Source organism: Musa acuminata, chromosome BXJ3-5 (genome assembly GCF_036884655.1).
Source record: "Musa acuminata AAA Group cultivar baxijiao chromosome BXJ3-5, Cavendish_Baxijiao_AAA, whole genome shotgun sequence".
NCBI lineage: Eukaryota > Viridiplantae > Streptophyta > Magnoliopsida > Zingiberales > Musaceae > Musa > Musa acuminata.
The window spans coordinates 34,850,284-34,866,532 of NC_088353.1; the positions used below are offsets into that span (position 1 = coordinate 34,850,284).

A 16,249-nucleotide genomic window follows, 5' to 3' on the forward strand; every position below is an offset into this window, starting at 1 on the left:
ATTGCTAGCTTGCACACTTAAAATGAAGAATTTGCTAGCTCGATCATTGTAATGAAGAAATTTGCTATATCAAACATCATAAATATTGTTACTTGCAAAGAAAAGCAAAGTGAAATCTTGCACAAAAATTCAAGTGTTGATTTGTCATGATTGAACTTAAGAATCTAGGTATGCTTTTGTGCTTATATGTTGTGATGAAAATCTAGCTTCATGTTGCAAAAACTTGCATATCTTTTAAAATAGCTAGAGCTACTTCTCCTTTTTGTTGATGACATAGGGAGAGAAGTATATTGATGACTTCATGCATTGAATTGAATGTTTTATATATATATGCATGATGGTTTAAATGTTTTTCATAACATGTGATGAATGTTACTTGGATTTGGGATAATCCAAGTGTTCTATCAATGACATATTGATAGGGGGAGTTTGGTTAAACTCCGGGGAGTTAAGGTTAACTCCGTTAGTCATCAATTAGTTGTCATCATCAAAAAGGGAGAGATTGTTGAATCTCAAATTTTGATGATGAAACTAATTGATTGTATTTATATGTTTAACTACATTTTGAGTGATACAGGTCTACTCGATCAGGATTAGACAATTAACATAGGAGGAATTGACGTTGCGTCGGAGGAGATCACGTTAGGATATTGGATGGCAGAAGGCTTCGGACGTCGGGCATCGGGCCAAAAGCGGAATTGCGCCAAGGATATCGGGGTTGCGGAGGTCAACCACCAATTGGGCAACAAGCCGCAAGAGAGGACGATGCGCTGAAGAATCGGACGAAGCACCAACCAATGACGTGCCGGGCAACAGAATGTCAATTCGCGTTGTAAAAATTGTCTAGATTAAAGTAGAGTTTTGGCTTTTATGTGTTGGATTAACTATGATAACGACGAAGACATAAAGCGAAATAAAGTGTCAGAGTCAGGCGCGAAGGATTTGTTGCGAGTTTGAGAGTTCGACGTAAGTCCGAAGGTTCATCGGGAATGCTGTCGGAACTAGCCGAGAATGAGTAGGGAGATTGCCGAAAGGTTTTTCGGAAGCTCGCCGGAAGGTTCGTTGGAAGTTCGCGGAGCTCGCCGAGAAAGATCGGAGCTTGCCGAAGAAGCTCGTTGGAACTCTCCAAGATCAAATCGTGAAGTCTAAGAGCTTACCGGGAGTCCGTAGAATGGTTTCCGAGAGTTCGTCGGAAGATCGCCGGAAGTTCGCCTGAAAATGTCTTGACTTGCAGACTTTGTAATAGCTTAGGAAATGTCTTTAAATTCGTAGTTAGCACATTTATTAGGGTTAGGATTAGGTGTTAATCCTATAACTCAAGTAGGGGCTAATTGGGCCCGAGTTCGGACTGGTTTGGGCCAAGTTTGGAGCCCAACCAGTGAGCTGAAATAGTGTAGGCGGTGGCACCGCCCAGAACCCGAGAACTGAGCGGTGGCACTGCTGGACTAAGCGGTGGCACCGCCCAGCACCCGAGAGGTCGGGCGGTGGCACCGCCAACCTCGGGAACCCAAGAGAATTCAAAATTTAAAGCCCAAATTTGAATCCTCTTGGGGCCTATAAATACCTCTCAATTCTTAGCTGAGATTACAACCTTTGAGAAGTATTAGATTGAGACAAAACCTCCGTAAAGTTTTTGGCAAGCCTTGTTTTCAATTGATTGAGTGTTCACCTCCTTCCTTTTCGTTCAAGATTTGTAAGAGTGTAAACTATTTGTAAAAAGGTTGTAAGAGGGGTATTTGTCCTTCCCCTTCAAAGTGATTTTCTAGTGGAAGTTGGGAGCCTCATTGAAGAAGGCTTTGCAAGTGGATGTAGGTCATTTTGACCGAACCACTTTAAATTGGTGCGTTCGTTGAATGTGTGAGTATTTGCCTTCCTGAAATTGTCATCTACACTACTGCTAGCTTTCGGATTTCATTTTCTCATTTTACTCAAGTTACTATCAAAACGAAATCTCCTCGTATTTACAAATTTGTTTTCAAACTTACGAGTTTTAATCCGCTGCACTAATTCACCCCCACCCCCCCTCTTAGTGCCGCTCCGATCCTAATACCAGCAACACATCGGGAGTCCACCTGCCATCTTAACCCCCTGTTCGAGTCACACCCTCACCCCCGAGAAAGCCCCTCGGACAGATCTTCGCTTTTGAGACTGAAACATGCCGTGTTGGCTCCCTAGTCAATGACACCAATGCAACAACATTTTAACTCAAGATAAAATATGACTTATCATATATGAATGTTGACGAGTCTTTTCTCATACAATTTATTCTTAATTCTTTTTCTCCTCAATTTGATCAATTCAAGATTCACAATAATATAAATAAGGATAAGTGAGACTTAAATGAGCTAATTAATATATCTGTTCAAGAAGAATTAAGATTAAGATAGGAAAGATCTCATAATATTTTAACCTTTATTCAAGAAGCTGGTAAAAAGAAAAAAAAGTTAAAATGTCATCTATCAAATAAATTTATCGGGTCTGGAAATATTATGTTGACTAATGAAAAGAAAGTTGTCATAGTAAAATATTTCTTTTGTGGTAAGAAAGAACGTTCTAAAAGAGACTACATTAAATGTAAGGGACATTGGAATCAAACATTACAAAATTTTCTTCTAATACATAGTTGATTATATTCTAATGCTTCAACTTATGTTGCCAATAATATGTAGGGATTTCTTTTGATTGAAAACTAAAAAAATGTGAAAGATCCATCATTGTGGGAAATTCTCTCAAAGCGAAAGTAATATTAGTAGGAACTTATTACCTATGCTTATAGACGAGTCATTTGATAAAACTTGCTAACACATATTATGTTATACGATTTCTAAAAAAATTAGTTTTTTTATCTAGAATTGATGAGTTAGGATATTGTCTTTTTTTTTAACGGTAAATTCAATATATTTTATGATTTAATAAAAATTAGTTTTGGAGTTTTGTGTGATGGTTTATATAGAATTAATTTGAATTTTGAGTTTGCAAAGGCATTAGTGACCCTACAATCAAATGTTAGCTCAATATGTAATTTTAATAATTAAATATCTTCTATATTGTGACATAAACGATTATAGCGTATCTCTAAGAAAAGAATTAAATATTAGTGAAGGTTGATATTTTAAAAGATTTAGACTTGACTGATTTTGATATTTGCATAGATTATATTAAAAGAAAGTAGACTAAGGATACGAAGAAAAATATTATAAGAAGTAAAGAACTCATTAAAATTATTTATACTAATATCTGTAGACCACTTTATATTCCATATTTTAGTGGAGAAAAGTATTTCATCATATTTATATATGATATATCTGGATATGGGTATGTGTATATAATACATAAAAATTCTTATACTATTAACACTCTTGAAGTATATATAAATGAGATTGAAAGACGATTAAATAGATCTAACACGATAAAATTGTTAGATCTAACACGGGTGATAAATTTTATGGCAAATATAATTAATTTGATTAGAATATTGGTTAAATTCTTAAAAACAAGGTATTTATGCTTAGTATACCATAACAGGTGTGTCATAACATAATGACATTGTTAAAAGATAAAATTATACTCTTATGGACATGATTAGGAGCCTGATGAGCTATTTATTTGTACTTGAATCTATATGAGTTGAAGCTCTTAGGACAACTATATATATCTTGAATAGGGTTTTTAGTTAGTCAGTTCGATCAACTCTATTTGAGTTATGAACTGGTAGAAAATCTAGTTTGAAACATTTACATATTTGGGAGTGTCCTACAGAGATAAGAGTCTTCAAACCACATAAAAAGAAATTGGATCCAAAAATTATTTTTAAATTTTTTATTAGTTATCTAGCAAAATTCAAGGGGTATAGATTTAATTGCTCTAATCATATTATGATGATAGTAGAATCTAATAATGTAATATTCCTAAAAATGATAAAATCAATAGGAGTGAAAAATCTTAAAAAAATAATTTCGATATCGAGGAGTATAGATTAATTCTCGTTTATGATCTCTTATTCGAGAGATCAAATCATTGAAAGAATTAATCAGGGCAAACGACAAAATAAGATAAATTAACTCTTGTAAAACAACTACAATCGATAGTTTTGAGAAGATCTTAAAGGAAAAAGTGATATATCATTTCTGATGATTATATGGTATATCTAGAAGAATTAAATTATGACAAAAGGATGAAAAAAAGTCTCTTTATCATTTTCATAAGCTATCGAATATAATGATTCTAAAAAGTGATATGATGCGAGGAAAAAAGAGTTAAAATCGATTGACTAGAATGGTGCTTGGATACTCGTTGAATTACCTAATAATTGTAAAAGAATTTATTGCAAATAAGTCTTTAAGACAAAACATGAGTCAATGGGAAATATCGAAAGATATAAAGCTAGACTTATGGCTAAAAGGTTTTTTTAAAAAGAAGACATCGATTTCGATATAAAGCTAGACTTATGACTAAGGGTTTTTTTCAAAAAGAAGACATCGACTATAATTAGATATTTTCTTTAGTTTCTAAAAAGGACTCCTAGTAGCTCATTATGATCTTGAGTTATATTAAATGGATGTGAAAATAATATTTCTAAATGAATATTTAGATGAGAAAATCTATATGGAATAACATAAGGATTCATAGATAAGAGAAAAAAAATTAGGCTTGTAAATTTAGGAAATCTATTTATGACATTAAATAAACTTTCGGACAACGATATATAAAGATATATAAAGTTTCATAATACTATTACTTTCTTTAGAATTAAGAAAAATATTATTAATCAGTGCATATATCTGAATGTTAGTGGGAGCAAATTCATTATATTGATATTATATTTACTTGCTAGTAATGATCTTGGTTTATTGGATGAAACCAATATATTTCTCATTAAAAATTATAAGATAGTTGATATAAATGAGACAGTATATGTTATTGATATTGAGATATTCATGGATAGATCTCAATGATTATTAGGACTATCTCAAAAATAATATATTGATCGAGTCATAGAGAGATTTAGTATGTAGGCTTGTTTAGCTAATAATATATATATTACTAGAGGTGAAAGATTCAGTTAAAGCTAGTGTCCAAAAAATAACTTAGAAAGGAATCAAATGAAGAATATTCCTTATATATGTGTAGTTAAAAGTCTATTATATGTTCAAACTTATCCAAGACTAGATATTAGTTTTATAGTTACAATGTTAGATAGATATCAAAGCAACCCAGGAATGAAACATTGGGAAGCTGCAAAGAAAGTAATGAGATAACTATAGAAGATAAAATATTATATGCTCACATACAAAAGATCATATCAACTTGAAATGATGAAATATTTATATGTTGATTTTGTTAGGAAATTCATTTCAAGATTTATATTCATGTTAACAAGGGCAATTTCTTGAAACTGTACAAAGAAATCACTTTTTATATTATCAACAATGTAAACTGAATTTATGATATACTTTGAAACCACAAATTAAACTTTATTATTATGAAATTTTATCTTAGGACTTGGTGTGATCTAACTCAATTATTGGGCCGCTGAAAAAATTTGTGATAATACCACATTAATTTTCTTCAATAAGAGTGACAAACATTTTAGTAATTCGAAGCACATCAAGATAAAGTACTTGGTCGTTATAGAAAGGATTGAAAAATAATAATTATCAATTGAGAACCTAAGCATCACCTAGATGATTGCTGATTCATTTACTAAAGCTATGTGAGAAAGTCATAAAAGATATAATGATGTATATTTGGGTGGATGCTATTATTGATTTTTTTCTTAATTAAAGTTATTTATTTTTACTATCCTATTTATATTTATGTATATTATAATTGAATATAATAACAGGATTATCTTAATAAGATAAATTTTAAAAGTCATTATGGATTATATTGGGAAAGACTAACAATATTGTGATATATAAAAAAAGCATGACATTGATGATATATAATCACTATAACTCATATTGGTAGTTGAACTTAATGTAGTATCATTATGCTTATTAGATTTATTGCTTGTTTTAAAATTTATGATCATATATAAAATACTTTTAAAATTTTTTCAGAATTAAATTTGGTAAAGTTGTTTTTAATGCTTGTTTTTAAGAGTCAAAATTTAAATTTTTTTTTTATATCTTACCAATTTATGAGCAAGTAGGAGAATGTTAAAGTATGTAGCATATCTAATTAAGTAAGATATATTATAGATCTGATTGGATTTTAACGATGATTATCAACCAATAAAATAAAATTCTAATTATGATAGGATTTCTTAGGAGATGACATTGATAGAATGGACTCTCCTAATTACATATCTTAGACCCTCTACTCTTTCCTATAAATAAACAAGACCAGTTAGGGACTAAAAACATAATATGTGGAGATGTAGATATATGATATTATTGAGAGATTATATATCTTCTCTTATCTCCCCTTAGTCATATGAGCTAATCATTGAGAGATTATAATTCTTCTCTCATCTTCCCTTGTCCCTAATCCACCAATCATAGTGGTCTTGTGAAGGATAGGAAGATGGGAGAATGTGACTCTAGTTCTTATTGCAGATCGACATCATTATGGTTTTCAAATCCGAGAACGGTGCCCCTACAGATTAGATTAAGGTTTTTTTAGATGACATCGAAAGTTATGCATTATAAATAAATCTAATCTATTGTTATTTGATTTCAATCCTAACATTAAAATTTTTATGTAACAGTAGGGTATTACAATTTTTTTATGTCTGCAAAAACCCTCTTATTTTTTAAAGAACAAAATTGCCCTTGATCTTTGCCCTCCCATGCTATCACTTGTTGCCCTCACCTATTCTCCCCTCTTCCTTTGTCACCCTCGTTGACTATCACCTTCGTCTTTCCTCACTCGTGTGCCCTCTCCCTTATTGCTATCCTCCACTTTGCCTTTAAGGGCTACCGGCAAGACATCTTACCCTTTTGCTGTTGAGGCTTCATTATATAAGAGAGTGTCACCTCGTATATCCAATGCTATTGTCAAAAGCCAAAAGGTGTCATTGTCTCTCATCTCAAGTGCATAGACAATTATGGCACTCGCAACAAGCGATCGGTGACATCGAGTAAACAAAGGCGAGGAGCAGTTGTACCTCTCAAAAAATAAGTGATGCTTCACATGAATGAATGAATGAATGAAAAAGAAATACGACTCAGAATAAAATGAAAATAAAAAACATTTTTAAAAAATATTTAAAAATATATATAATTTTTAAAAATAAAGATTAAAAGCCTAGCTACATTTTTTTAAAAAAAAAAATTTATAATATTATAAATATACTAATTCAATCCAAAAAAATTAAACATATTAAATTATACAACAAATTCAAAATATATCATACAACTCCTTTCATTTTTAATAATAGACATTTATGCTCTTACTCCTCTTTCAATCTTCACCTTCTCATATAATATTTACTAATAATATGATCTCTGATAGTTGCTTATTATAACATCGAACGCTCTGGCAGAGAACAGATTATGTAAATCCCTCCTTGAGCTGAGCAGACTGCAGTCCCCCACAACAAAGGTAACCAAGACAGAGTAAACAAGGCAGTGATAAACATGGTTGCCAAAAGATACACCTTATATTTCACCTTGAACATACATTTTGTCATGTAATTGAGTTCATCTCATCCAACTCGAAGCCCACAAACTTATCTGATATACACAATAGAAATGCTTTTTTTAACCCTGACTTTCCATACACCAAAACAATTTATAATCCTACTAAAAAGAATATGTGAAACTTAAGTAAACTATTATTCCAGTAAACTTCTCTGGATGCCATGTAACAAATCTCAACTACGAGCAGTAAACTTTTTCTAAGCCATGCATGATGTGAGAAATCTGCATATTCCTTGGAAAAATTGATAAATTTTGTTATGTTTCTACTCCAGAGCTGCATGATATGATTTGGTGTCTTACTGCTGACTTCGCTTGGAATGCCAAAGTTTCTTCTGACATATTAACAGCTTCTCCTTCTCTACATTGTTTTCTGTGTCATGTTTCTGGCAACCCCACCTCATCCCTTTAACAATGGCTGCTATGGAGTCCACATAATAGTTTGATTCACGAATTATCACATACCCATTTGGACGCAGAATGCGATCCATCTCAAAGAGCACATATTTTGTTTCACATCTGAAAGGAAGATGACAAATGTCAAGATACATGCTTATGCATGTGCAAAGTTGCATTTAATCTTATATATATATATATATATATATATATATATATATATATCCAACACTTTTTGGTCCTTGCCCGTAATAAATGATGAACATGTAGTTCTGTTTATGGAAACTTATGGAAATTCAAGAAGATAAATTAGCAATTAGCATAGAAATTAGTCGCAACGATGAATAGGTTTGCTTCCCTACGAGGCTGAATAGTTGACAGAATGTTAACATCTTGTGGTAGGCCAAATAACTCACAACCCCGACCAATGCACATCCACAGACTCTTCATTTAAGAATCATTTGGCATGGATAAGTAAAAAAAAGAGAAATGACCAAAGAAAAGGGAAAAATATTTGGTGGTCTTTTGAGGGGTAAAATGGAAGTCTAAGATCCCAACCCTGGGCCATTTTCTGGGTAGATCTGAAAAAGGAGATTCTCACATAGAAGAATAGGCATCCATATTCCCTAGGAATACAAGTGAGAAGACAACAACAGCCCTAGGTCAGGAACAAATGTATATTCACAAAAGAGACGAGACAGTAAAGGTTCTCCCTCTCAAGGCATGAAATGAAGTTAATTTCAGATTATCAACATTCTACAGTACCTCATTAGTGTCCTAACATCTTCATTCAGAATTGGTGCCATAAAACATGTCTCAAAGGAGAGATCTGGAAAGATACTGTCGCAGTCTAGTAATAATAGCTATGAACAAACTTCTTCCACCATGAAGTACAATTTTCTCGAAACCATTAAAGTGTTTATTCTTCTAAAGTGTAAGACAAACTTCACATTGTTTGCTCAGTTTCTATTATGAACACATAACCGTTACCTTGGGATGGTAGAAACTAGGAACTTCTTAGTCCGTCAAAAATTGTTGCTATAAGGAGAGACTTGCCTAGTCACTTCAGTAGTCTCTACAGTGTCAACTAAAAGAATCTCTTGATGCTTCTTTAGATTTCTTGCTCAATTATTTTCTCTACAACACCAAAGGAGCATTGCATATATATTTAGCCAAAGTTTGTTATGTGGAAGCCGTCAATAAACAGGTTAAATAAAAAAATGAAAAACTTCTCTAAATGATTGCAATGAAAACCATATGAAAATAATGATCAAACTTGCTTGTGTCTTTTCTCACTTTTACTGCCCTAAGTTGCATAAATTTTTAATGGCTCTTCAGCAGATATAGTCATGAAAAATTGACACAATGACATGTCCTCAATTCTCAGTTCTTAATGAAGTGTGGTCCTGTCATGACAATATCAGATCTTGACTTGGAGAAAAAGTTGTGGACTTGTGATATATTTCAGTTTTCAATTTACGTTGATCACTGCAATTGTATATGATCTTTTTCAATTTCTTGGGGCATATTTGAAGCATTGGTTGAAATATGTGAAGCCACTAGCTCACAGCTAAACAAGGGAAAACGTCAGGAACTAAGTACTTACCTGTGACTTTCAGCAGTGAATAAACCATCAAGATGCAGGAGGTCATAAGTCCGAGGATATGTCGAAAATGCTTCACACCTACATTGAAACATTCAGGGATCATAGTCAAACAATTTGGTTGAATTTCAAGAATTCTTCTTGCACATTAACTACAATGTATGGAACTTTACTATGTATTTTGCACTTTATAGAAATGCAAATGATCGACAAAGTGCCAATAAAATATGCAAAAGTGCAATTAAACTTTTGTCGGCAGCATTTACTAGTTCCAGACATAGATGATACAAGAATATTAGAAAGATAAGTTCTGAGCAAGATCCATAAGTAGATTCAACAACACTTAAAGAAAGTAGGTTGACAAGTGAGAATACTGAAGTCTGCATTATTTTTTCCACTAACAAATTCAATAAAAAAAGGCTACTTATGTGGCTGACCTGGAAATCTTCTATTGTAAGGACAGTGAATCAAAGGATTATAATGATATGGAAAGAGAAAGCTAAAAGTACTTAAAATATGGAAGATATTCAAGAGCAAAAGTAGAACACAGATACGAATTTGTCATTCATGTTTCAGGACATCAGTTCATCAGAGCCTTCTCATTTTGCAAAAGTTCCACATATGGTACTCAGAAAGCAAAAGCATGAAGACAATCCCAGATAGGTTATGTCTCTAATGATTTTAATTTAGAGATCTTTTAACTTGTTTCATGCTATTCATTAAGTTTTATGCACTCAAACATTATTATGTTACAATTTCTTTTTTCTGCATTCAACATAGTGATGTAAGCATGTAACAATCTTTTTTCTGGTTCTATTGGAAAATTACACACTTTCTTGAGACTTGAACAAAGAAGAGAAGACACCAAAGAAAGCACTTGCAAAAGATAGTCTCTGACATGATATATAGTGAGGAAATTGGGAACTCAGCAGATTATTCAAAGTCAAAGATAGTATTTGGTAATGAAGACATCCGAGCTTTATTTATTTGAGAACTCCATAAGCATTGTTTTGATTAATAACTTCTATGTGTATGCCATGTTGTATCATCTTCTGCTTCCAGAAGGAAGAAAAGATTTAGCTGCTTAGATCACATTTGATCATGTATGGATCTAGATTTACTCACAGTAATCTGTATCAGCAGGTAGTTTAAAGTATTAGAGTTTTTAGTTATCAACTTACCAGTCATGGTAGGTTCCAATTAGTCCCCTGTCATAGACCACACCGAGGGAATTTGGACCATATGAGGAGACAACATTCATTACCCATACAGGATAACTGATGAGTGCTGCAGCAAAACCTCCATATAGTGTATTCATATCCATAACATTCCGAATTTTATCACTTCCAAGGGCTGAAAGCAATGTCTTATAGTGTTTTACCTTCACTTTCCACTTGCTGTCATCATGCTTGAATCCACCAGAATTCCCACCAGGAACCATAGCAATGCGTTCTGGAGTTATATGCAATCTTTCAGGCCACCTTGGAGCAGATTCTAGTGCCAACTTCTTCATTTTTTGGCTTGGAGCATTCAAGCAAGTTCGAAGTGGTATATACCATGCTGAATCTGGATCCATGCTGTCATCACACTTTGGTGGAAAAGAAGCTAGAGTCAGTTGATCATAGCAACTATCTGAAGATTTCTGCCACACAGCAATGTCATCCTTCATAGTGTAGAGTTTGAAGCACATGCTGGTTAACAACTTCTTTAATTTTTCAAAGTCCGCTTTCTGCTCTTCCACTGTTGTGTTCCATCCACGCCATCTGTTTTCGTAGTTTACAGGTGGTCCAGAGAGCACCCAGAAGCCACCAGGTCGAAGTATTCGGTGTATTTCTAGTAGATAAAGTCCATCTGCAATATGATTGTTAACATTTAGGATCATTCATCTGAAATGTAATCAGACTAAAAGTAAACACTCCTTTATGAGTACCAAATATCTAAATTGCAAGAGATGACAAGAACAGGGTATATATTTTGGTATAAAGAAATAATCAGCCATTCCATATCAGGAAAAAGGACATCTCAGAAGTAACAATTTATAAAAGGATACCTCGATGATCACCTAAAATGCTTAACAATGTTATAACACTTTAACTGCAATTTACTATTAATTAATGAAATATGAACAAATCTATAGATGTGTGAAGCATGAATTTTTTTTAATGAGAAAAATAGACATCAAACAAAAAGTTCTATGCAATTTACCAAAACATAAATAATGGAAAAACATGGCTAAAGAGTAGGGAATACTATGTACTGATAAACCCTCTTTCTTGGTTCTCAAGAAGGTTAAACTCTTAATGTATCTCCTAGTTTCTATGTAAAAACATAAAAAATAAGAGACTTTTCCTATGATATCTCATAACCTACAACCAAAAACAGAATACCACATATGGACCACAAATATATGCGTATTGCCGAGCCAGAAAATTACCAAATTCTGTCCATGGAATAAGACATCTGGAGCAGTGCGCCATATCAAATGAATTTGATGGGAATGGGAGGCGCTGAGTAGAGATGATGCCTAAAATTGCTGGAATGCCACGTTCCAGAGCAAACTGTACTTGAGCCTCATGATTATCTCTGGGTGCAAGAGAAACAGTTAAAATTCCACGGTCTAACAAATCACCTCCCCAGCTTGCAACCTATTGCAGAAAATATGCAACTTCATTTGGTCATGACCACTAAATGTATCACTTGTGTAATGTCACAGTAAAAACTTAAAGAAGAAAATATCAATATACAACAACGTGTCACTGAAAGATTCTGTGATTAAACATCATGTCCTTGTTACTTGCCGTGAAACTTTCCTACATCAAACATTTGGCTTCCTGATTTTTCTTACCACACGTGTGGTTCAGACCCACATCACAACAAAAATTATATTAAGTAATGTTGGATCTGGGAGAAAAGCAATGATGAGCACTACAATTCACCCATTTTCTCAAGTTTCTATCCTTAGGTTCAAATATACAAAATAATGCAGAGATAAAAATATATACCGGAATGAAGCTTCTCTACCCAATTAGAACAATAACCATGTACATACATGCTAGCATAATTGATGTCATAGCCCACTGACCAAATTTCAACTTGAAATTTTAAAGCCAGAATAAATCAAAGCAATCAATCAATCATTGATTAGAATCTCCTTTAAAGACATTTGTATGCCAGTTCTGGCCATTTTTGCACCCATAAACTATGCGGAAAGGCATTAGGAAATTTATCATTGTTAATTTCACTTGAATGTAAATGTTGAGCACTCACCCCACACCCAGTATCAATGGCAGTCCGGATGGTTCCATTCTTCATTCCAGGGATCAGATCCTGCATCACGTCAACATAAGCACCAACTCCACTGGGAAACATAGTACCTCCACCCGGAAAAATGAACTTTTCTCCTTCTTTTCTAAGCCAGTGCTGATTTGATTTCTCATTGTTTATCCAGTCATATGGAACATTTCTGAATTATTTGCAAAAAAAAAGGAAGAAAATAAAGCTTTCATTTTTACCAAGTATAAACATGAAAATGGTCAATTCTGCAGAAATACACAGATAAGCAAATGAGGACCCAGTAAAGAATGTGATTAGAAGGAAAGAGAAAGAATACCTGTACCAACATTGATCTCTGCTCTTCGGCCATCTAATTGGCACCTTATATGCAGGAGGAGGAGGCACTAAGCATTCTTTTCTCTCAACCATTGGCGGGCAATGGCGCTCCATGAAACTAAGCCTGTAATTACCATACTTCCTCCATCTCTACATGAAAAGAAAGAAGTTGTGACTTCCATGAGAAGCCTTTGCAGACAGTTAGGCTTATCATGGTTGTGCTTTCAGCATGCTGGCAACAACCATACACATTTAATTTTCTTATTTCTTTGAAGTTGAATGTCTGAAAATTGAAATTTCAAAATGAAATATGAAGTACCATAGACAGACAATGCTACTCTGCATCCAGGATTAATAAAGAAGGAGAAACTTAAAGGACGTTATTGACAGAGTCCAAGGAAAATGGAGGGAAATGGTTGAGGTAAAGAACCACTATTTAACCAGTGATTAAACATTAATATTAATAGAGTGGAACTGAGATAAATGAATCTAAAATAGACAACACTTATCTATTGATAAGTTGGCGGAACGAGTCAAACTTTATCATTCACATCCTTTTAGAAATTGACCCAAGTAAGCACAATTTTGCACCGTGTTATTTAAGTTCTGATGTCTCAGATAGTATTACATCTGGTGTGTGAACTGGTGTGAATCACTAGAAAGCAGAACTTGGATATACCTTGGGGTCTGTGCAAGGCGTGTAATCTTGATAATCACTACTGCACTCAGGGACTTCAACAGACTCGATCTGATGAGGGGCTTCCACAGCTTGCTTGCGCAATTGAATTGCAGGTGCAACATTTTGCTTAAAGAATCTATTATTTTCAGAGTAAAAGATGCCTCCAAGATAGAACGAAAATCCACATAGTACAATGAGCATTAGAGTCATTGGAATGATCCTAGAACTTTTATCAGAATATGCTGCAGATTTAGAATCTTTATTCTTCATTCTTTTTTTTCTTCCTGAAATGAAAGGATTGGAACAAAACAAGGCAACATAGTAAAACATGTAAGGATATCAGAACCAAAAACTATGATCATTCCAGTGAAATTGCACAACAACATAAGTTTTGAAATGTATTATAATGAATATAACGTATTTCCCATGCATGAGATGAAAAACCCAACAATAAAAGTCATCACTTCACCAAATAAACATCAACCAAAAGAAGATTAGGACTTTCTATGCAAGAGTCATGTCAAAAAGACTTGTTAAATGTAAATCTTGTTAAGTAATCAAGCATGTTCTGGTTGATAAATGTAAATCTATTTGTCAAAGTATTAAAACAATATACATAAAAGAGGTCCAGCATATCTTTTGTTTATGGGCATGTTTAATCGCATATTTCTTGGCACAGTGAGTACAACGTCAAGGAAACAGTAGAATTACGCAAACACAACGCAAATTGATTGTTTTTCAGTTAAGCAAACCATGTAACACTGTTTTACTACTCTACTCGTTTCAGGGAGACCCAGAAATATCCCTCACTCATTATGCTGAAAGTACACCATCATATAGTGATCTACTCTCCCAGAGATGAAAAGGATCTTTGATCTTGTTAAATGTTTTGGGAAAGCAAATGTCAAATACATTTAAACAGATGCAATACTGCAAAACTCGTTAAACTGCAGAAATCATCAACTAAAACAGAGCCAGTCACCTCCTGGCATAGATCTAGTGCCAATTTGTAGAGCTCGTAGATAGATCCACGTGGCAATTCCTCTTTTTTTTTTTTTTTTGAGGTAAACGGGGGAAAGTCCAAATTAATGAGCTATAGTTAATGAGTAGAGCTGACGTAAATTAAAGGTCAACAGCATTGCCATAACAGAAAACTGGAGTGACAGATATAGCAATGTTTTCCACTCGAGAACTTCTCGACGGAAAGGGCCCTCAGACCCCATTCCATAAAACCAGCGACAGAATGACTTAAAACCGATTCGCACCCCACAATTAGAGACGAAGAGTGCCCGATTCGGTTACACGACAGAGAAGGCCAAAAGGATCGGCAAGCGGAGCTGCCGGATCGGCATAATGGAGTAGCGATCTAAGGTTTCGTGCCAGGGAGAAGCCAAGAAGTTCCTGACTGGGTAAATAATGTATACCGACAACGAGATGAAGATATCAGACCCCGGAAGGATTCAAGCAACAACATAAACTCGAAGTTAGCAGGAACCAAATCGCAAGCCATATCGGGAGTCAGATCTACCTACGCCATCAGTCGGAGAAACAAAGCGTACCTGGGTAGAGCCTCTCTCGCTCGATGCTGGTGGTGCCCCTTCGCTCTCTACCCGCTCTCCGTCTACGGATGATCCGAAAGAGAGAGAAGGGAAGGGGAACTCCGTCCACCCGAAGAATAGTTGATGCACCACCGCCAAGCCCTCCACTGGAGTCACTGCCATTTATAACCCGAAACAGTCGCCCGAGAGAGAAAGCAGTTCCATCTTTTCGATTTCTAATTTGGTTAACAGCTGGCTCTTGTCGGTGGGGGCCTCGCGCTCCACACTCACTTGCAGCAGGTGACCCGAAATGCACGTATTCAGAACACGGAGCTTACTTATACGGTCATACGAAACGGGTAAGAAACATTAGGCGAATGAGAGAGAGAGAGAGAGAGAGAGAGAGAGAGAGTATGGAAACGGGTGATGAAGCTACGGGTTCTTCTCAGCAAAGTTATAAGAGGTTAACAATACGAAAGGAATCGGTGACGGAACGAACTTTCCTGCGCTTCCTTGAGTCGTACTCGCTTGATTAAGAGGGGTCGGATTCCGTGCCCGTCACGCATCGTTTCCCGTCTCTCTATCTGCACGTGCATGTTGGTTTTCCACTACATGTTCATTTTCCACTCAACATACGTATTCGTTTACCAATACATGGATCCAATGGACATCTCAGTGTTTTGTGATAAGGATTACGATGAACAAAGATGAGCGTGTCGCAAGCAACGAGCTGAGGGAACAGTTAGTTAATCGGAGTGGTTCTCTTTTTCTTCCATCATGG

The 16,249-nt window shown here is 34.6% G+C and overlaps 1 protein-coding gene across 1 annotated transcript; it reads right to left on the bottom strand.

The window, feature by feature from the left end:
- Positions 1 to 7,587: 7,587 nt before the first annotated feature.
- Positions 7,588 to 15,645, bottom strand: LOC103985307 (probable methyltransferase PMT21). Its single transcript, XM_009402961.3, has 8 exons — positions 15,490 to 15,645; positions 13,931 to 14,214; positions 13,253 to 13,401; positions 12,910 to 13,105; positions 12,077 to 12,287; positions 10,824 to 11,493; positions 9,646 to 9,723; positions 7,588 to 8,162 (listed from the first exon to the last, which is right to left on the bottom strand). The coding sequence occupies exons 2-8, from the start codon at positions 14,198 to 14,200 to the stop codon at positions 7,943 to 7,945; spliced, it is 1,794 nt and encodes a 597-aa protein (XP_009401236.2). The 5' UTR covers positions 14,201 to 14,214; positions 15,490 to 15,645; the 3' UTR covers positions 7,588 to 7,942.
- Positions 15,646 to 16,249: the final 604 nt, after the last annotated feature.